This window comes from Erythrolamprus reginae, chromosome 3 (assembly GCF_031021105.1).
Source record: "Erythrolamprus reginae isolate rEryReg1 chromosome 3, rEryReg1.hap1, whole genome shotgun sequence".
NCBI classification, from domain to species: Eukaryota; Metazoa; Chordata; class Lepidosauria; order Squamata; family Dipsadidae; genus Erythrolamprus; species Erythrolamprus reginae.
In genome coordinates, this window is record NC_091952.1 from 131,099,315 (window position 1) to 131,122,390 (window position 23,076).

Below are 23,076 nucleotides of genomic sequence, written 5' to 3' on the forward strand. Positions count from 1 at the left end.
CTAATTTTCACTATTTTAATCTTTCTTTGATCATTTCATCTGTGATAACATCAATAATGTAATGCATATTTTGTCATATATGGAATCATATGCTGCCTCATCTGAGAAAGTGTATACTCTTTTCTCTAAGAAACCTTCACACAAGGAGAGTCTACAAATGTCTTGGGAATGCTTTCAGCAGCTTGAAAATTAAAAACCCTTGATTCTATACTCACATCTTCTTCCAATATATCGTTTTTCAGTAATTCCAGTGCAATATCCAATTTCCTATTTATGATTTGCATGACCTTCCTCCCTCCCTCCCTGATAGCATGCCTCACTAGACAGTTGCGCTAAGAAACCACATGGATGGGTGAAGCTCAGCCCCAAGAGTGTGAGCCCTGTTACAAGTTCATTGTTAAGGTTGGGAATATTCAACAGTTCTCTAACTGCTCAAACTTTTATTAATGCAGAGAAAGACTGAGTCAAAACTGTTTTAAAGTTAAACTTTATTTTGTAATTCTTTATAGGAATATCAATAAAAGACCTCAAATGTATCTCTATCTGTACATATACAAGAACCTGTTCAAAAATATTCACAGAACAAAAATAAATCTTCTTTAGAACAAACCCAGACAATGAAATGGAGAAGTAGATCCTGGGGACCTGAGGAATCCAGCACTATGAGCAGAAAAATACAGGACTGTGGTTTGAAGCATGGGTGGAGTGTGGAGTCACAAAATAAAGATCCAGATAGAAATAAATTATTGAAAACTAACACTGAAAACAAATGTCTGGTAAGATAATTTTCATTAAGGCCCTGAAGAAAGCGTATTGTTGTACTTACAAAATTCATAAAAGTTCTCGCCAGCATACCACTCTTGCCCCCATCTCTTAGACTATAGGGAATAATCTAATCAAAGGCCATAGATATCAATTTGCCAACACCAAACTAAATTTGGGTAATAGACATTACAGTTGCAAACCAGATTATTACAAAGCTGCCTACAAGCTTGCATTTCTGAAATGGCACCATTACATGACTAAGAAACAGCCAAGTGAAACTCATTTCCTTAACCCAAATCTTTCTCATTTCAATTGCAGGTTGATACAAATGTATAGACGAACCCATCAGGTGTTTCAGAATGATTTTACTTCTTTCAGAGGACTATGAAATTCAGCCATTCTGGGTCTTGGTGTCTCTTTCAGCCTGCCATCACCATGCACTTGAACAACCTGCTTGGACTTCCCTGAAACATATAGCTGTTTTTCCACATGAAGAGCAGAATGTTGATCTGAGGTGGTTCTTAGAGGTATCCCAATTCAAGAAATGTATCTGAGGTTATTTAGGAACCACCACCACCCCGCCCCCGATAAAGCAATTATGGCTGACAACCTCAAATCCTATCATGTAGTATATGATGCCATGTAGTTTTGACTCGGCTTCATGTACACCCAGAGTAGAAAATGTACCATCCAAATGAATTAACAAATTCATTTGGATGGTACATAACAGGAACCATCCACTTTAATTCCTCTTTCAAGTTGAATTTTAATTTTTAATTAGTTGAACATGCTTTTTTAAATACTTTAAAATTAAAAGTGGATAACTCTAAAGGATAACTTTTAATCCATCACAAGCATTTTCTTTACTCATAAAATGCCTTGATTTTTGTGAGTGGAAAAATCCTAGTTTGATAAATTTGTTGGTAATAAATGGTAATAAGAGAGACAAAATGCACTGTGACTAAAAGAGTTATTTGGAGAAAGTAGGGATTGGTACAGGGTTAAGGAGGTACCAATTGCTTCTCTGTTCAGAAATGGCAAATTCAGTCTCCCATATTTAGACTGTAAACAATTGTAATGGTATTGCTGCCTTGGGAATGCTGCGGTAAGTGAGGGCACAGCCTACAGCTGCATAATGGGTGGAGAGATACAGAAGGAACTATCTCTACCTTCTAAAGGAGATGGCTAGAGACTTTCAGACTTGTAATGTAGCTTTATGCTAAGGTAGAATTAATTCATTTGGCTGTGTTTCCTATCTAGGAAAGACTAACAGCTATTCCCATTTTTTTAAAAGCAGTCACAATTCCAGGATATAAAAGAATATATATCACCCTCTGTTCTTATTATCAAAATAGTATTGGAAAAAAACAAAGTTTATGAAAAAATGGCGAAGAAATGTTTCTTAAAATGCAAGCTTCCTGCAAAAAAAGAAGCAAGAGTAAAGAAAACTTTGATGAATATATTTCTGGGAAACTGGCAGGTATTCATAGATTTTTTAAAAATAAAACAAATCTAAGGATATTATATAATAATAAATACTGCTTTCCTCTTGGTCAGGAGTTGGCAAATCATGGCTGAAGGCCAGGTATAAGCATCCTGGACAAGGGCAGCCTATCGGTAGCTCCCACAGAGGCAGAGGAGGAGATCAGAAAAGGTTTTGTCAGTACATTTGACAAATGTGTGAGATAAGGTTGTTATCATTTCAATTCATGTTAAAATATATTTACAAAAATGAATAAAGGACAATAAATAAATAAATGCCTTTAAATAAGGAATGCCTTACAGTAGTAAAGGAGAATGCCTCTTATAGTCAAAATATGGTAGGATAAAGTGGTTCTGGTGTGGAGATGAAGTGGACCTTTCCTAAATATGATTTCAGAATTTTACTGGAAAAATTGGGGATTGTCTTTTTGGCTATGGTTGAAAATAGGTAGTTGAAACAGCTTAGGAAGAAGTTGAAAAAGATAAAGAGAGAAAAAAAGCAAAGGGAAGTAAGTAAGTAAGTTCCAGGCCAGAGACAATCACACACAGAAGTGCAGTTTGCTAGAAGCTTTATGGAGGAGTAAACAAATACAGTCAGTGAAAGGCAGGACATGGGCAAAAGCTCACACTTAGTACAAAGTCACTGTAAAACTCTTGGTGAGCTTGCTTGCAACAACTTTCAAGCAGGGAGAACTCAAGTGAGTGGATAGGATAGTTAGATCATGTTCCAAAGTTCTAGCCATTGTGGATGGGTTGGCCAGTAGTCAAGTTCAAAGAATTAAAGTTTTGGGATGCCAGGGGATTATGAGTTTAACTGAATGACATTCAAGGCAATGTGTTGGCTGCTTCCAATGACGGAAACCAGGCTAGCAGAGACTCTGAAATGGAGCCTATGCTGGTAAAGGCAGTCAAAGTAATATGATCTCGCCCTGAATGTTTTCCCAGATACCTCTCCAAATGTCAGTTCGGAGGAGGATGAACCAGTTTCAGGCCAATCTGGAGGAGAGTTGACCAATGGCTCTGAGCAGCCACGTGAGAGGGATTTGGCTGAAGCACACTTGCAGCAGGACAGCCCTAAGGAGTGGAAAGCATGTAGCTTCAACCAATCTGTGATGAGGAAGAAAAACTGCCTTCTACTACACCTGATCCAAGAACACATAAGGGAAATAAAAGGTAGGAGGAGAGAAGTTCAACCACATTGCAAGTTCAATGTGAAGAGAAAGCCTCACCCATCTTGATAGGCTGCACATCAGAGAGATGGAGGCAATGCTGGGAACGACATGTTCATTTCATAGCTATGTTTTTTCTAGTCATTGTGATTCCTGCCTTGCTTTGGATTGACACTGTGCCTTGACTTGCATTGTGCCTTATGAACTCTGAATTTTTCTTGCCTCATGAACCCTCTTGTATTGTGTATTTAATTTTGCCTGGTGGTTTTAATTTTGATTGGCAAACTACATCATATGTCAGCTTCTGTGAAGACATATGTGTACCAACCAGGAACTTGCAAATATACAGTAACAATAAACCTTGGTTCACGGCCAAGCGGTTACGTCATTCCAAAGAAGAACCCTTCAGAAAAGGTGATAGAATGATATACAAAGAGTGGCAAAGACATAGAGACAATTTAAGAGCCAGAGTTAGTGACCCTGAGGAACCAGGAGAGACTGTAGAGACACCCAGAAACTTTGGGCTGCATAGGGAAACCCGCACTGTTGTGGACGGGTTACCCTTACAACCTATGTCGCCGCCTACCACCCAATCCAGTGAAGCAATACGTGTGTTAGGTGAAAAGGAACCTGAGGCTGGCAATGCAATTGCCGGCTGCTGGCTATTCCACCCAAGGCGCCTCACTGGCTACCCCCACCCAAGCACTTCTCTGGCCACGTGGTCACCCAACACAGGCTACCACATCCAAGTGCCTCACTGGCTGCCCCATCCAAGCAACTCACTGGCTATCCCCACCCAAGCGCCTTGCTGGCCACGTGGTCACCCACCACAGGCTACCCCATCCAAGCACCTCATTGGCTGCCCCATCCAAGTGCCTCACTGGCTGCCCCATCCAAGCAACTCACTGGCTATCCCCACCCAAGCACCTCATTGGCTGCCCCACCCAAGCGCCTCGCTGGCCACGTGGTCACCCACCACAGGCTACCCCATCCAAGCACCTCATTGGCTGCCCCACCCAAGCGCCTTGCTGGCCACGTGGTCACCCACCACAGGCTACCCCATCCAAGCACCTCATTGGCTGCCCCACCCAAGCGCCTTGCTGGCCATGTGGTCACCCACCACAGGCTACCCCATCCAAGCACCTCATTGGCTGCCCAACCCAAGCGCCTCGCTGGCCACGTGGTCACCCACCACAGGCTATCCCATCCAAGCACCTCATTGGCTGCCCCACCCAAGCGCCTTGCTGGCCATGTGGTCACCCACCACAGGCTACCCCATCCAAGCACCTCATTGGCTGCCCCACCCAAGTGCCTCGCTGACCACGTGGTCACCCACCACAGGCTACCCCATCCAAGCACCTCACTGGCCACGTGGTCACCCACCACAGGCTACCCCATCCAAGTGCCTCATTGGCTGCCCCACCCAAGCGCCTCGCTGGCCACGTGGTCACCCACCAGAGGCTACCGCATCCAAGCACCTCACTGGCCACGTGGTCACCCACCACAGGCTACCCCATCCAAGCACCTCACTGGCCATGTGGTCACCCACCACAGGCTACCCCATCCATGCACCTCACTGGCTACCCCCACCCAAGCACCTCGCTGGCCACGTGGTCACCCACCACAGGCTACCCCATCCAAGTGCCTCATTGGCTGCCCCACCCAAGCGCCTTGCTGGCCACGTGGTCACCCACCAGAGGCTACCGCATCCAAGCACCTCACTGGCCACGTGGTCACCCACCACAGGCTACCCCATCCAAGTGCCTCATTGGCTACAGCCATCCACTGCTGGCTACTCCATCCAAGCACCTTGCTGACCACTTGCTGCTGGCTATGCCATTAAAGCACCTTGGCCTACTACCGGCCCGGCAGGACTGTCCTGCGCCCACATCACACCCATGCAAAGCCAACCTAGCTACCCCATCCGGGGGAGATGCACTACTTCTCTAAGCCCTGGTTCACTGGCTGGTCCAGTTGAAGCCGATGCTCCTGGGCTCCAGAAGGAGGAGGAATGCCATCTCTCCAATTGTAAAGTGCAGAATTTTCTTACTAAAATCGGGGAATTTGATGAGATCCTTCATTTCCTTTGAGCAACAATCATCATGAAATGGATCTTAAATTAGTAACATGGATTTTATATACAGGTAATCCTCTCCTTACAGTCATAACTGGGACTAGAATTTCTGCAGTTAAGCCAGGTGATTGGGAACTGAATCATTCCTGCACACTTAAATGCCTAGACCAGAGTCAGGAGGTTTGTTCTGGAAAGGGCCAGATCTCTTGGCTCTTTATAATTACCAAGAATGTAGCTTTATTGAAAACTCCATTTAGGTATAGCAGAAACAAAGTCAGTTCTAGGATTTTCCTACAAAACCCCTGAAGGTAAAACCACATTTTCCCATCCAGGCCACCCATAGTTCATAATTTACCAATTGAGTTCAGTTCTTTTATTTTGGGAATGCTGCTCACATAATCTTCACATAACTTGCTCTTGGTGGATAACATCTGGCTGGCAACAGAAGACAGTCTTGCATTCTGTAGCCTCCCCCCCCCTTAGGAATGCACACTGGGAGCAAAAGAAGGTGCAGGCAACTATGGAGTAAAGTAAGGTTTGACACCACTGTTCAGCTGTCTCTCGCTTCATCTGCAACTACCTTACTCTCTTATTGCATAATGAACCATAAACCTCCCTTAAAGCCAATTGTTTCCCTCTCACTCTTTACTTGTTGTCAGAGGTGGATGCCTCTGAGATAAAATCTTTTTGTGGTGCTCCAGAAAGTGGGGGGCAGGGAACTGCATACATAACCTTCCCCAGCAGCATGGCATTCAAGGGATTAGACTTCAATGTTCTCATTTAATTGGCAAACTGAAAAGCATGCCACAAGAATCCCAAGCAGTGGGCAGAAGACTTTAAAGAGCAGGCGTTGGCAAAAAGTGGCAAAATTAATAGGGCCACGCTTCTGGTTCAAGGGGCAGGACTGAAGTTTGGGGTGCTAGTGAGCAGGACTAGTGACAGCCTCCTTGTTGGTTAAGTGAGCTTATTTTTGTTCTGTAAGGACATAAGTTACTTTTTCTGAATCAAAGTAATATCTAGATACCTGTGATAATTGTTCAAGAAAAGCTCACAGTCCTTTTTACAACCACCAGAAAGTAACTTTACATTTGAGAAAGGAAGTAGAGCTTCCGATTTTGCTCTGCAGAAGAAGAGAAGAATCCTGACTGAAAAAGAGAATGAATTGCCTCTCAGTGTAAGAAAGTTGCCTGGCCTACCAAATAGGTACCCAGGTTAATATGGGAATGGAGAGAGAAATCAACAAGAGGAAAGTGTGGGCTTTGAGAAGGAATGGATAGTGTTCTCTCTCCACTGGAAGATGTCAACAGGTGCTGACATAATCACAAATGCAGGAGACGAAGAAAATAGCCTTCGAAAACAACTAGGAAATGCCAGGGAGGTAATGGATGACTTGTGTGATGCAGTTGTCTTGCCTCACCGGGGTCAAATGTTTTCGGTAAAGACTCTTGAATAGTATTCATGTCTCACTGATGGAATGGAAGGCAGGGGAGAGTAGTACATTTCAGATAAAACTCCTTATTCTTGGTCTATGTAAACAGCTGATTAATAACATTTAAATTTAAAAATATCCAGTTGTCAGAACAAACCTATTTATTGAAGGGATTAGAGAAAGCAAACCAACAAAAAACCCAAGATAGCAGTAAACAAGGGTCAGCAACATGGCTATCATTCCCCCAAATAATATATTTTAACAAAATGTTCAAAACTTGTTTACTTTTTAAAACTTTTTAACACATTTTTTTTCGGGCCCCTGACTTACAGGCTTTTCTGTGGTCACCTAGTCAGGATACTATTGATGCCTGTTCTGACCCATGGACCAGGGCATGTTGGTGCCATGGTCGAGATTTAGTGTAGAGAGCTAAGTTGAAAAACTAGCAAATTGAAATGTGGAAATGTAATTACCAGCTACAATGTTTCAAGGAAGCCCAAGCAGGTTGTTTGTGCAGGTCATTATTATGGCTGTGGCAGGCTGTCTGTTTTTTCCTGAAATTTTCTGAAAATTTTGGAGAACACCAAGAGAGTTGGTCAACTAGGCTTGAAGTGGGCAAGGAAAATGAGAGATGGCAATTTGTTTGGTGCTATAACTTGTAGTTAGCAACTGCAGTTCTTAAATTCCCCATTTGGTGTGACAGAAAGGATTAACTAGGCTTGGAGTGGGCAAGGGAAATGAAAGATGGCAATTCATTGGTGGGACAAGTGGAAATTAGCAGTTGCTGTTCCTAAATTCCCCATTCTCTGTGATGGAAAGCCTGGGGGGATTAGTAGGAGAGACGCTGCTCTGGGCCTGCATACCGTAGTGTTCCCTCACTTGAGTTAGGGCACTCATCAATCTTGTATTTGCTGAATCCAGGGAGATGATCCTTCTCTCCTGCAAGAACAACAGAAAACAAAATAAAATGAGATCTTCATTGGATTTGAAAAGTGAAGATAAAATGAATGTCTTATTGCTTCTTCTAAGAGTTTTTCCTGGCCCATCAGCCAAATGCAACAGACTTGCCCAGTAGTGAAATCCATTTTTTAAAAAAACTACTGGTTCTGTTGGCATGGCTTGGTGGACATGGCATGGACAGGCTGTTCCACTAGTTAATCGTCCTCACTATTAGGAAATTTCTCCTTAATTCCAGGTTGCTTCTCTCTTTGATTAATTTCCAATCATTGTTTCCTGTGTCCTGCCCTCTGGTGCTTTGGAGAATAATTTGACCCTTTCTTCTCAAATACTGAGAATTTTGTCTGGGGTTTTTGTTTCTCACTCTCATGTTGAAATGGTCTATCACAAAACCGTCAGCCAGATTCTACACTGCTTTGAATGAATAAAACAGTTTGAAGATAACCCACGTGGGCCTAGTTCTGAGCAACCATATGGAACATCATTCATAAATAACAAAGGATCGGAAATTATGCTTCTTTCAATTCAGGGAGCTGGGAAAATATGCTTTCAATTTAGCCACTGTATTTATTCAATATCCAGCAGTCTATATTGTAAATCCTGTGGCATTATTATATTTTAAATCAGCCTTTTAAACAAAATCTTCAGAATTCACTTATAAATATGAATTATAACCAAAGTAGTATCGGTACATTTTAGTGGATGGAAAGCCACAGAGGGAGATAAGTCTCGTATAAAAGGTACCAGGCTAGAAGGACCACTGAACTTACCTGAACGGTCTTCTCGATGCACTGCGAGGAGAGTCCAACGTGGGTGATACTTCAGCCTGATTGGTTAGGGACTAAGTTAAATTAGAATAATTATTAGCTCCGCCCTATAGCCACCCCCAACAGCTCAGTCAATAAAAACAAAGGAGTAGTATAAACAACATAACTTTATTAACTCAACTAACTAGAGCCCCTGGGCCAACTGCCCGGGTTGGGTTTGGACTCTCCTCGCAGTGCATCAAGAAGACCGTTCAGGTAAGTTCAACAGTCCTTCTCCAATGCACTGCTGCGGAGAGTCCAATGTGGGATATACCCAAGTTATGATGATAGGGTGGGAGAAGGCTGGACCAGGGGTGTATATGTTTCACACACTCGTTGCAGCACTCTTCTAGTTTATAGTGTTTAATGAAGGTGTTTGGAGTGGTCCACGTGGCCGTACGACAAGTGTCCTGCAAGGGCGCCTGTGCAAGCTATGCCGCTGATGTTGCAGCGCTCCTCGTAGAGTGAGCCATAATATTCCCAGGAATCGGTAAGGACTGTAATTCATAAGCAGTCACAATACAGGATTTTATCCAAAGGCTAATCGTTGTAGATAACACCTTAGTACTCATAGAGGTTGGTGCGAAGGACACAAATAAGGCCTCCGTCTTATGGTGTGGAGAAGTTCGCCAAATGTATATCTTTAAAGCACAGCGCACGTCCAGCTTGTGCTAGCGCAGCTCCAATGGGTGTGTGCCATGGGAACAGATTTCCGGTAAAATGAGTTCATTAGATCTATGAAAGAACATGTTAACTTTTGTCAAAAAGGTCAGGTCCAGGCACAATATTCGGATAGAATACGCATAAGTCAGGCCTGACTGATAGAGCTGTCAGTTCAGATACTCTCCTGGCTGATGTTATGGCCACCAGGAATGCAGTCTTAATTGATAGAAATCGTAACGGAATGTGACGAAGGGGTTCAAATGGTGGTGCAGATAATGTGTCTAAGATGGATGGGAGATCCCAGGAAGGAAATCTGTGTACTATCGGTGGATGCAAGTTAGAAGTTCCTTTAATGAAATCTCTGACCTACAGATGGTGGGCTATAGATCTGAAGTTGTCCAGTTTAACGATGGTGGAAATGGCCGCTACTTGTCTGCGTAGTGTGTTGGGAGATAATCCCCTGTCAAGTCCGGACTGTAAGAAGTCCAACAGTGTCTCCACTGATGAATACTGTGGTTCCACTTGTATGTTCGAACAAAATTGGCTGAAAGCTGCCCAAGTAGCTTGATATATCCGGGTAGTTGATGGCCTTCTAGCCGCTTGTATTGTTGTAATTACCTTGTCAAACAAGGCTGTTCGTCTCATCCGGTCCCCCTCAATTGCCACACGGCAAGCTTCCACCAATGTGGGTCCGGGTGGAGCATGGAAGCCTGGCTGAGGGAGACTCGGTGCCTTGGTAGGAACTATGGTGGAACAAGCATTAAGTCCATCAAGTCCGCGAACCATGGACGCTGAGGCCAATACGGAGCAATGAAGATAACCTCGGCTTGTTCCAACATTATCTTGGCAATTACCCTTGGAATAAGGCTCACTGGTGGGAAAGCGTAGAGGAGCCATGTAATTCTCAGGGCATTGACCCCCTTGGCTCCAGGTGACGGGAACTGAGAGAAAAAGTGAGGAAGCTGAGTATTTTGAGAAGTGGCAAAGAGGTCCATGAGCGGCATACCGTATCTGTTGGCAATGTCCTGAAAGGCTTCTGAACATAGGTGCCACTCCCTCGGGTGAAGGGTTGACCTGCTGAGCCAGTCGGCCTGCACGTTGTCTACTCCTGAAATGTGCTCTGCTCGTATGGAGAGAAGGTTTCTCTCTGCCTAGGTCATCAGGACTTCTGCCTCCTGCATCAGTCTGTTCGATCTCATCCCACCCTGATGATTTATGTGGGAATGAGTGGCCACATTGTCTGTGAGTATTAAAACGTGTTTGCCCTGGCTCTGTGATCGAAAGACTTGTAAGGCCAGGAACACAGCCCGTAATTCCAAGAGATTGATGTTTATCTCTGCTAGGTCCTCGTATGTCCACAATCCCTGAGCCATCCGTGTTTCAGAGTGGGTCCCCCAACCGGTAAGGCTGGCGTCTGTGGTAATGACTACTTCTTTCTGTTCCAGAAAGGGGGAACCCCGGAGCAGTGCCACTGATTGCCCCCAGTGGAGAGAACGCTTGACCTTCCTGGTTACGGTCACAAGGCGTGTAGAATGCCTGGTTCGATTCCGCTGAAAAGGCAGGAGGAACCACTCGAGTGGTCTGGCATGCAGATGGGCCCAAGGTACAATGTTTATGCAAGAAATGAATGTCCCTAACAGCTGGGACAGAAAGGCTAGGGACACTCATTTCCGCTGGCGTAGGAATCCTACCATGGCACGGATCTTTTGTTTGCGGTTGTCTGACAGAAACACTTCTCCTGTTCGAGTGTCTATTATGGTGCCCAAGTGTGGAAGACGGTTGGGTTCAGATGACTTTTTTGTAGGTTTATCGTAAACCCATGACTCTGCAATACTTGAATGGTCCGGTCCAGGTCCTCTCACGCCCGGTTTGGGTCTTTCGAGAGGATAACGATGTCGCCTAAATACGCCATAAGGCGAATGGAACGAGACCTGAGAGATGCTGTCAGAATGTCCAAGAGTTTTGTAAATGTCCTCGGGGTGGAGGATTAAACAAAAGGCATCGCCCAGTACTGGTAATGTTGATTCTCGATGCAAAACCTGAGGTACTTCCGATGGTTGGGATGCACCGGCACATGCAGGTTCGCTTCCTTCAGGTCGATGGATGTCAACCAGTCACCCCTTCTTATGCATGCAAGAATGGTGTGTAGGGAATGCATCTTGAATCTCAAATCTCTTTTTTTTTAATAATTTTTTTTTATTGGTTTATTTACTAAATTAACAACAAACAAAAAATACTTAAAAGAAAACGTGCCCAACACCAATAAAAACCCCACCACCATTTAGGGGGTTAAATTATTTACAATAAGTTTCAATTTCTTCCTTAGCTCCGGTTTACATTTCTTTACCTACAAAAAGTGATTGGAATTTATTTTTCACATTGTCGTCATAAATTCTACTTAAGATATAATTTTTCACCTTATTCCATTGTGCTGTCAGCTTCTCCAATTTATTTTCATCAAAGTTATTTAATCTTATTTCCATAATTTCGAAGTGGATGTGGTCCACCATGTACCAGTACCAATTCTGGATTGTCCATTTATTGTCCACCCTAACTGCTTGAGCGCTTTCCAAAACTGCTGTTTTGATTTCTTTAAATTCTCGTAATTCCCCATATTTAACTAGTATTGCTAATTCTTTTGTAATTATCCAATTAATGTTTAGCATATTATTTATTTCATTCTGTACTTCCTTACAAAATTTTTGAACTTCAACACATTCCCAGAGCATATGCATAAAACCTCCTTTTATTTGGCAACCATGCCAGCAATTTCCTTTCCCTTTCCTCTGGAAGTGTGCTAGTTTACTGGCGTGAAATTTATGTAAAATTTTCCTTCTCATCTCTCTAATTCTTGTATTCTTTATCTTATGTATATTTTCTACTACTTCTTCCATCTCGCTTTCATTAATCCGTAATTCATTTTGCCAATATCTTGTTAGGCCTTTAATCACTTCCTCTTCCACTTGTAATAACATGCTATAAATATTACTAGCCTGTCCTTTTGAATCATTAATCTTTTCTTTCAATATTTTCTCTAGACAGTTTTCTTCTCTCAAAAATGCTTCTTTATTCTCACTTTTATTTAAATATTTACATATTGCATTAATCTGCAACCATTTTTGTTGGCCCAACCACCATTCGAAGCAAGTTCTATTAACTCTTCTGTCTGTCTCATATAATTGTTCTATTCTCATTATACCTTTATCATTTAATTCCTTTATAACTCTACCTAGGTTAACATCATTACTTATATTCAAAACATGCAACATTGATAATTTTGAATTCCTATTTGCTAATTTCCCTTGCCATTTTGACCAAATATCTAAGGCTGCTTTCAAGGGATTGGCTAAACATTGATTAATAGAATATAAACTGATGGGGTGATAGGATCCCGGATCTAACAAATCTCGATCTGGTTTTGGGATAGTAATAATCTCGGATGTCTTCCATGACTGTGGAATATTAAAGGTTTGAACTATGTTATTAAATAACATACTCCATTTTTTAAATAAAATCTCTTTATTTTTAATATTATTAATCTCCCTTTCAAGTTTCACCCACTCCTTTTCTGTCAATAATTGTAATTCCATTAATCTTTCTATTTGAAATGCTTCTCTATATAATTCTAAACTTGGGCACCCCCATCCTCCATCTTTTTCTCTGGCAATCAGCCATTGTTTCTTTGTTCTAGGTTTTTTGTTTCCTTCAATCCAAAAGTTCATTTTGTTATCCCATTCCCTTAATTTTACTCCTGGGAAGGTACCTGGTAAAACTTGGCATAAATACATCATTTTTGGAATAATTATCATTTTAAGAGCTCTTATTTTTGCCATTTTTCTCAAAGTCTTATCTTTCCACTTTTTAATTTACTTTTGCATTTTTTCCCATATTAAATTGTAATTTATCTCCGCAATTTTATTTGGGTTTTTGAATAACCAAATTCCTAAATATTTCATTTTTTTACATCCTAATTTCAATCCTGAAATTTTTCGTATCTCGATTTTCTCTTTAGGACCTGTATTTAAACAAATTATTTCTGATTTCTCAATATTAATTGAAAGACCTGATTGGTCTTTAAATTCCTGTAGTAAAACCATTATTTTTTTCATCATTTCAATGGAGGTTTCAGACAATATTATGGCATCGTCTGCAAAAAGATTTAATTTCAATTCAGGTTTTCCAATTCGGTAACCCTTCCAGTCCTTATCATTTCTAATTTTATTTGCTAGAACCTCAATTGCCATTGAGAACAACATGGGGGAAAGTGGGCATCCCTGCTTAGTTCCATTTTGAATATTAACTTTCTCTGTTCTATTTCCATTTACCCTAATGTAGGCCGTATTATCCTTATAAATTTCTCTTATAATTTGACAGAAATTTTCTCCCATATTTAATTCCTTACAAAGTTGAAACAGGTAATTATGATTAACTTTATCAAACGCTTTATACACATCTAACTTTAAGACACATAATTTCTTTTTGGTAGTGGTAGCATGGTGTAAGACATTAACAACATTTCTAATTGGTTCATAAATTTTCCTTCCTTTAACGAATCCATATTGGTCTTTACCAATTATTTTTGGTAAGATACTCTCTATCCTATTTGCTATAATTTTCATAAATATTTTATAATCCTGATTTAATAAACTGATGGGGTGATAGGATTCCGGATCTAACAAATCTCGATCTGGTTTTGGGATAGTAATAATCTCGGATGTCTTCCATGACTGTGGAATATTAAAGGTTTGAAGTATGTTATTAAATAATTTCTCCAAATATAGTAATAATTGAATCACATAAGTCTTATAGTATTCCCCTGTAAATCCATCTGGGCCTGGAGCTTTAGCAGGTTTCAACCCATTAATAACTCTAATAATTTCATCATTTGTTATTTTCCCATTTAAATATTAATTGTTTGTCTTCTTCGATTAGTTTCTCCTTAACCTCTATATTTTGCAGAATGACTTGATCTTTTTTATATAACTTTTCATAAAACTCTTTTATTATTTTTTGCAATTCATCATTACTACGTTTTATTACACCCTTTTTATCCTTTAATGCAGCGATGCAAGATTTTTCTTTTAAAAAAAAATAATTTGCCATTTGTTTCATTGATTTATTCCCCCATCCCATAATTTTCTGCTTTACAATCAATCTCATTTTATTCCATTGTTTTTCATCCATAAGTCTCAGTTGCTTCTTTTTAATTTTTAATAAATTATTCCACTCCCTATTTCTTGTGATTCTCAATCTTTCTTGAGTTAGCTCTATTTCTTTAATTAGCTTTTTCCTTTCTAGTTCTCATTTTTTTTAAAATATAGATTTCAGTACTAATACAATTCCCTCTCATAAAGGCCTTATGTGCATCCCAAATTATTGATTGCTTCATATTTCCCGTATCATTTATTTTAAAATATTCAGTCAATTCTTTTTGGAGTTTCAATTTATCTTCTTCTCTTACCGACACAAGAGGATTATATCTCCATATTTTTTGTTTATTATTTAAATCAAATACAATCACTGCTAATAATGGTCTGATAACCAAATGCTTTCAGTTTCAGCTCTTTTAAGATATGTATTCCCAGTTTTATTCATTAATATATAATCAATGCAGCTAAACTTATTGTGCCTAGCTGAATAAAACTGTTTGTCGCTTCGGCATGAAGATCCAACATACCTAATTTATTTAAAGGCAAATTATTTTTTCCCTGTTTCCCTGCTGTCAATTCAATATTAAAATCATCTGCCAGAATCGCTATGCCTTCTGCGCTTTGCGCTTTGTATTTAATATAAATTGCTTTGTATTTGCATTTGGGGCATAGATTACTGCTAATGTTATTATTCATTTTTCCTTTAATAAACAACATCCTTCCCTCCTTGTCCCTTTTAGTCTGAATTTGTTCAAAGGGAACTCTTTGGTGTATTAAAATCGCTACTCCTCTGCTTTTAGTATCCCCCCTAGATTCATATATCCCTCCCCAGTCATTACAATTAATTAATTTATCTTCTCTTTTCCTCCCTTTATGTGTTTCTGATAAAAATAAGAAATCTACTTTTTTGTCCCTAGCCAGTTTCATAATTCTATAACGTTTATTCTGTGACGATATTCCATTCACATTTAGTGACATCAAAATCCTTTCACCCATTCCTTTCAGATATATTTCTCTCCTCTGTAAAGCGAAGCATATTGGAAGATTCTTCATTTGTAGTTTTAACCCCCCACCCAAGTGCCCCTCCCTCAACATTCCCTCAAGGGGGAATCAATGGAAAAAAACTCCATTGGCTCCGAGAGGCACCCATGGCTTTGCTATCCCTCAAGGACGCTCTAAAAAATTACCCATTTAAGTAACAAATAGTAACCTTCAAACCCCCCCCCCTTCCTTTCCCCTTATTTAGTATTGAAAGGAAAGAGAATACCCAAAAAGCTAATCAGCTGGGAACAACAATGCCAATTATACAATCCAGTGCTTATTTCTTTCTTTGACGTGTAGCTCGCCCCTCCTCCTTTCCCTTCTCTCGAAGTAAAGCTAGTTCCTTTTCTAGTGCAACGATTCTCTCCTCCTTCGCAGACTCTTGGCTGGTAGGATCTCCTGTAGATAAATCATGAGTCACATCTCCTGTTCCTTCTCCCCCATCAGCTCCAGTTATCTCCTTTGTTGACGTTGCCTGCTGATTTATATCCGGATTTATTCCCAACTGTCGAAGCATTTCCATTCCCTCCTCCAGAGAACTTGCCAGATAAGTTTTGGTACCTTTGAAGACCAGAATCGTAGCTGGGTGTTTCCAAGTAAAACGAACATTGTTCTGAAAAAGCAGGTTCGCAACAGGTCTCATCTGATTTCTTGCAAGCAGCGTTTGAGCAGACAGATCTTTCAAGACACGGACAGGGGAGCCTTTGTAATGGAGATTAGGAGTTTGTTTAAGCTCTCTAAAAACTTCTGCAGCCCTCCGCTCCAAGGCAAATCTTACAACAACGTCTCTTTGATTGCCTGAGTTCCGAGGACTGTAGACCCAATGAACTCTTTCAAATACATTCAAATCCACTTTAATTTTGTTTTCTAGGAGCCATTGGTAAATCAATTGAATTAAATTCTTATTTTCAGCAAAATCCTGTTTAAATCCTCTGAAACGTAAGTTTGATCTTCTTTGCCGGTCTTCTAAATTGTTTATATGCTGCTCTTGTTTTTTTCTATCTGCCTCAAGTCTCGAGATCCTTGCCTCCTGATCCTTAGATTGGACTTTTAATTCATTCATACCGTTTGTCACTTCTTCCATGGCTAATTGCATGTCTTTGAGTTGTTGTCCTACGTTTGCAAATGCCTGAAGGAGTATATCCATTTTTCCCCCCAGATCTGGAATAGTCGCCATTTCCCTTTGTTTTTTTTATTCACTTTTTTAAAGGTAAAGTTCTGGTCTGTAACTCCTCTTTTTAGCTGATCCCAGCAGGTATTCCAAGTCTCTTTTAAATTCTCTACCTCTCAGTCCACGTTTCACCTAGTTTGAGAGGCTGTTAAGGGGTTAAGATTTGTTTTCTCTAATCACATCTGGAGAGCGTTCCATGGGAGCGTCTACTCTTGGCGCATGCGCAAAACCTTCCCCTTGAATCTCAAATCTCTCACATAGAGATTGAGTTGTTTTAAATTGAGAATCAGTCTGCATCCCTCTGAAGCTTTGGGTACTATAAATACTATTGAATAGTATCCTAGCCCTCTTTGATGTGGGGGAACCTTCTCTATGGCTCCAATGTCGAGTAAATGATCTACCTGCTGTTTTAGGAGGGCCCTCTTTTGGGGGCAACAAGTCCATGGACATTGTAGGAATCGCTGAAGAGGGGGGTAGAAGAAGTTGATCTGGAGCCCTTGGGATACTGTGGAAAGGGCCCAAGTGTTGGTCGTGGTAGCCTCCCAAGTCTCGGCATAGGCCTGGAACCACCCACCTATGGGAGTGTCTTCCCCCAAGTCACTTCTGTCCTCGGAATCCCTTCTGGTTGTTATTCTTGAAGGGTTTCCTGGACTGCTGGTATTGTCTGGCTCGCTGTCCGTATCCTCCTCTGTCCGCCCTGAATGACCCCCCTTGCGAATACGATCTCGGGTTGTGGGGGTTCGCTGAGGAAGAATCCTGCCGAAAGGGCTGTCGGCGGTAGAAAGGCATCTGGCGTCTGTCCATGCATCTGGTGGACTTCGGCAACACCTTCCACTTCTCCTTGTCCTCCACGAGGACCGAGTCAAGTGACTCCCCAATAATTTAGCTCCCTGGAAGGGTGCTGAGACCAGACACCACTTTGATTTGGCATCAGGTTGCCAGGTTCCCAGCCAGAGTAAACGGCGAGAGGAACGTGTTGTAGACATGGCCCTGGATGCAAATTAAGCAACAATTAGTCTGCTGAGGTCTTGTCTAAGTCGGCCATCCTCGGGTCCTAATTTGGCCTGCATATCTTGGAGCCAGAGAATGCAGGCTCTATTGAAAAATGATGCAGCCGAGGCTGCTCTCAGTGACCAAGAGGCCATCTGATGAGTCTTACAAATCAGAGTTTCGGCCCTCCGGTCATCTGGCTTCAGACCTTCAGCCAGCTCTGATGGAACCACCGTGTTCGAGACGAGGCTTGCCACTGGTTGATCGATGGTTCAGAATACTGTACCAGTAGATCCTCAATCTCGGGATCGAAGGTGTAAAACCTACGCTCCATCGAGGAAGGCCCTAGTGCAGTTGCTGGATGCTGCCATGGACGCTTGACCGTCTCCATAAATATTTCAGATGAAGGGATGTGGCTTGATTCCTTCGCTTGTTCAGAAAATAATCGGCCAGCTGCCGCCTGTGATGGTTTAGTGGAGCCTCCTATCTCCTATTCCATAGAAGGACGTCAAACAGTGCTGGTTTGAAGAGTGACGTGCATACTGGCTGCTCTAAAGGCGGGCCTTCATCCTCAGGTAACTCAGGTCCTTGGTCGCTGTCCAGTTCCTCATCCTCCATCATGGATTCCTGTAATGAGGGTGGTTGTGCTGGTGCTGACCAAAGATCCCTTCTGGATGGCCTGGTCAGAATAGGACCTGCCCTTTGATGTGAGCCAAATGCCAACCCCTGGGAATATGCGTTGGTTAGCATATCCTGAAACATGGGGGGCAAGTTCTGCCAGGTGTCATTTGAACGCAACTCTGCTGCAGATGGCGTGAATGTGGCTATAGGATATTGGGGCCCGGCAAGGGGCTGGGCCTGCTGAAGACACTGCTGATAAGAGGGTACAGGGAATTCTGTCCTAAAGGACATCTCAGTAGGTTGGCTTGGTGGAATCTAATGGCCTAGAGATAAATCTACACTGTGGACCGATGCTGCTGAACCCATTTGTTCCTCTGGTGAAGTGGCTGGGAACAACGAGGGTAAGGCTGGGCATGCCAGGGCCGAAGGTGGAGGAGTGGAAGCTGGGATCAGTGAGGCCTGCTTCTGAGTGGCCTCCAGCTGAGCTTCCAGAGCCTTAATCCTCCTTTCTGCTTCCTTAAGGCCTGAGGAGGAACTTTTGGCTCTAGATTTTGAGGAAGGTCCCTTGTGAGATGACTTTGAGGCTTCTTCCCTCATTGCCAAATTTTCAGAGGAAGCATTCCCTGATGGGTCTGACATTATATCTGCTACTCACAGAGGAATGTCCTTTCTTCCTTTCTGTAGCAGAATCTGCCCGAATTGTCTCAAGGCCTGGATCACTTGCGTAGCAGTAGGCCAACAAATGTCCTCCTAGCTCGGTAAAGCTCAGAAAATGGCTATCGGCAGCTATGGAGGAAGGAGAGGAGGGTGTGTGTGCCCATTGCAGCTTCCGTAGCTTAAAAATGGCGGGCGCTACTCATGGCACCAAAAGTGAGGGTTCCTGGCCTGAGGGATGGCCATGTTACCCTGAAATTTTGGCGGGGAGGCAATTCCAACGCTCCCCGCCACATCCCCCATCTCCTGTTTGTCCCTAGTGGGCGCTTGCCGCGGATGCTAGCGGCTGTTCAAGGGAGCGCCCATCAGCTGAGAGGCGGCTGGCGCACCGCCCACGCTAAATGTTTAGATGGACGGGCGCTCGCTGCGGCTGCCGGCAGCTCTTCTAAGGAGCGCCTGTCAGCTGGAAAGCGGCCCAACTCACCATGCCGCTTGCCAAAAAACCCAGTAAATTTCCCCGCCTAGGAAATGCTGTGTCCTCTGGGCAGTGCTCACTGAGAGCAGGGGCCCTGAGGAGGTAAATAAGGTGCAGGCTATACCCACGGAGGGCAGAGGCCTGGTGCTTCAATCTGTAGAAAGGGGAAAAAAAGAAAAAATACCTTATTTATTATTAATTAATCAATCATACAACAAGAGAGAGAACAAAAACTCTAGTCCCTATACTACGACAGAGTTTTTAAGACTGAGCTGTTGGGGGTGGCTATAGGGCGGAGCTAATAATTATTCTAATTTAATTCAGTCCCTAACCAATCAGGCTGAAGTATCACCCACGTTGGACTCTCCGCAGCAGTGCATTGGAGAACAACAAATCCACAGAAAATTTACAAAAGCAGCTTAGAGCATTTTCTAGCTCTTTCGTCTTGGTATATTTAAGAAAATGCTAACCCTAATATCAATCAGTGTTAAAGCAGGAAATGATTATATAGGAAAAGGGTTTTTTTATGTGCAAGTCTCATAAGGGTAGCATAAAGAAAGCATCAAAATTATTTTGTGTTTTAAGTCATATTTTATCCTATTTTGTTTTATTTTACAAGAAGTGCAATTAAAGCCTATAATTCAAAGCATTATGCCTTGGACAGAATTCTGCAATCGTGGCTTTCAGCACATGAAGCTTTGATAGACACTTTGATCCATTAGGTTATGGGCTAAGAGAAAAGCCATCCTGCGCCTGAAAACATGACTCAGAATAAAGAAAAACAAAAAGATAAGAAATGGCAAGGGGTAATTACAATACAGTATGTAAAAACATTGTTCGTTACCTGTGCCTCGATTATTTTCTGCTTAGCATCAATGGTTGCTTGCATTTCTGCATGGTCTTTCTTTAGCTCCTCTTCCACAGCCATTAATCTACAAGAAAGAAAGCAAAAATTTGGGGAGTAATCTTTCTAGATATCTGGAGCATCACAAAAAAACCCAAGAAAAACATTGGCTTAGTAAAGATGCTAAAGATGAAAATGTTGCCATCTGCTATTTTATTCCTTGAGCAAACATTTCAATGAATAAGCTCCAAATTGTTTGAGTGAGTGCTACAAGGAAATTGAGATGCCTATACCAGCCTAAATATCATTGTCTACATGAATTGGGATATCAATTTCCAGAATTCCCAATTTATATGTCTAACATCACCTGGCCTAAATTGCACTGAGGGAAAGTGAATATAAACTACACAGACTTTGAACTCAGGTTGCCTATTCATATGATGCAATCTAACAATATCAAATAACAGTATGAATTTGAACTAAGCGCAACCTACTATTGGAAATAGGAATTTCTTTCTGTCTTCAGCCCCTCCTGCCCTAACCTGCTGATGATGCTCTTCATCTGGCTATCCTTCTCCTCCTGCTGCTTTCGTAGCCGTTCCTTGCTGTCTTCCATCATTGATCTGTGCTCTAAAATGAGCTTTTGCATTTGTTGTTCTTGCATGAGGAGACGCTGTTCATACTCCTCAAACCGGCGATTTGATGCCTTCAGGCGATCCTTGAGCTTGACAATCTCTTGCTGATACTGAAGATGGGAAGATGGGAGATAAAAAAGTTTCATTATTTCTTAATTCATAAGCCAGTTTCCAGGGTTCAAGGCAGCATGAGAGAAACAATAGAAAGTCATTACTAGAAGCTTTGAATTCTTTCATCTCTTCCTAAATAAGAAGCATCAAAAAAACCAAACAATTGAAGCTAGTACCCACAAGAAAGAAACAATTGAAAGTCCTAAATAAATTATTTAAAAATAATTTCATTTTAGAAACATGTAACTTTTTTCATATACAGAACTGGTATTTCAAACAGGCCCTACATTGATATAGGAACATTATCAGCTTCCCCTAAGCATGTTGGACTCAAGTTGTGAAGGACTTTATTAACATGCGAAAACACTGAACTGAATCTAGATACATACTGGCAATCATGGCCAGTATGAAGAAATGTGTTCAGACAGTTTCACTCATTGTCACTAGACTATGCAGCCTCTTTTCTTAGCTAGAGCTTCTGAGTTGACTTCCAAGGACAATAGAGCAGAAAATCTTGAAGGATGTGACAGCATGGATTAGTTTTTCTTAGTAACCTGTGTATCCAAGAACGGGTCCAGCAAGAAAAGCAAGAGAAGCAGCCACAAAGTATACTGCTCTTACAAGAGCTTGAGTTAAAAATAACTCTTTTACAAACATTTTCAAAAGGAAACTAAATCCCAAAGAGTAGCGAAATTAGTTCAATGGTTTTGAAAGTAGCCGTCTTAAAGATTCCTGATTTACCTGGACACAACTTCTAACCTAATAATCTGACCTAGCTTCCAAGCCCTGACAAAGGAAGAACAGCAACATCCAGATATTTGGTAACTGAAAAAGAGAGCTGTGCAGCTTTATACCAATGATCTCTGCATATGTTATCTTTTCTAGTGACTTCTTATAGATGTGTCTGGAAGCTAGAACCTAGATAACTGTTACCTTTTCTGTATGATTGGCTTCATCTGGGTTTTGCTTTGCCTCTTCCTCCACTTGCTCATACTGTCCATTGTTTAAGACCCAAGCAGCTGTCCTTTCCACAGGTGACATAGTGGCAGAATCTACAGGCGACTGCATCTGCAGGTAGAATGATACGGATCTCAAATGCATTTAATTCCAGAATTGGTTTTGTAATATCGTTATGTTTGTTCCAGGTACTGTCAATTTTCAAAACAACTCTGGCTGAGGCATTTTTTGTTTTGTTTCTCAGTTGCCACACAGATGCGAGGAGTATAGGAGGTTTGGAATGCTATTCTATGAGGTGCTAGACATAACATGGGCAAAGGCTGATGTTATCTCAACAGGTCATCTCAACAAGTGCTGAGGAAGAAAAGAGGGGAGTGCCTGAAGAGACTGCCATTTACCCAATTGGGCTATGAGATTTGTGACACTTGGGAGCAGGGAACAATTTACTCTTTTAATTATATTGAACCATGGGAAATATTAAGAGTTGGCTTTACATTTGAACATGCTGATATGATGTACTCAATAGAGAGAATCTTTGAGAAGAGTTCCAGTCTCAGAGTTCTGACTTGGTTGGGATCATTATCAGAACCATGACATCAAGCCAATTCTACTAAATCAATCCTCTGGGGTCCTGAACCTCAGCTGCCTACCCAGGAAAATGGGTAAGATTCAGGGAAGATGGTGGAGAGGGTTAAGTAGAGAGGCTATCTGGAGCCATTGGTGGAGACTATGACCCATGTGATTCAACCATCTGTCGAAGCCTGAGTTCACCCGCAGTAGCCCAACTGGTCAATCCACCTCCTTGACTGGCTGAAGTGGCAAGACTGGAGGGATGGCCGTGGCAAACCTCTGGGGGCCCTGGATCATACAAATGTGCTTACCGCCCCAGGCCCTGATTGGTCTCCTGACTATTGGTCATATCTACTCTGCCAGTGGACCCCCCTCCAATTGGAGTCACCTTCGATAGCAACCTAGACAAGCTGGACTTCTTCCTGAACTAGATACTGGCTCACCTGGATACTTATGACAGCCTACCCAATTGGGACGGTGATGATGAATTCTGTAGCTGCTAACCTGGATGC

General features: G+C 42.0%; 1 protein-coding gene across 6 annotated transcripts in view; it reads right to left on the bottom strand.

The window, feature by feature from the left end:
• Nucleotides 1-471: 471 nt before the first annotated feature.
• The window catches only part of RASAL2 (RAS protein activator like 2), a 271,051-nt gene continuing 248,446 nt past the window's right edge, over nt 472-23,076 (bottom strand). For 4 of the 6 annotated variants that reach the window (XM_070746687.1, XM_070746688.1, XM_070746685.1 and 1 more), the window contains 4 exons: nt 21,971-22,105; nt 20,834-21,036; nt 20,292-20,379; nt 472-7,858 (listed from right to left, as the gene is read on the bottom strand). In XM_070746687.1, coding sequence (XP_070602788.1) covers nt 7,694-7,858; nt 20,292-20,379; nt 20,834-21,036; nt 21,971-22,105 — 591 coding nt within the window. In that variant the 3' untranslated portion in view covers nt 472-7,693. The remainder of the gene's footprint in view (nt 7,859-20,291; nt 20,380-20,833; nt 21,037-21,970; nt 22,106-23,076) is intronic. The other 2 variants (XR_011558627.1, XM_070746686.1) reach the window with 2 other exon arrangements.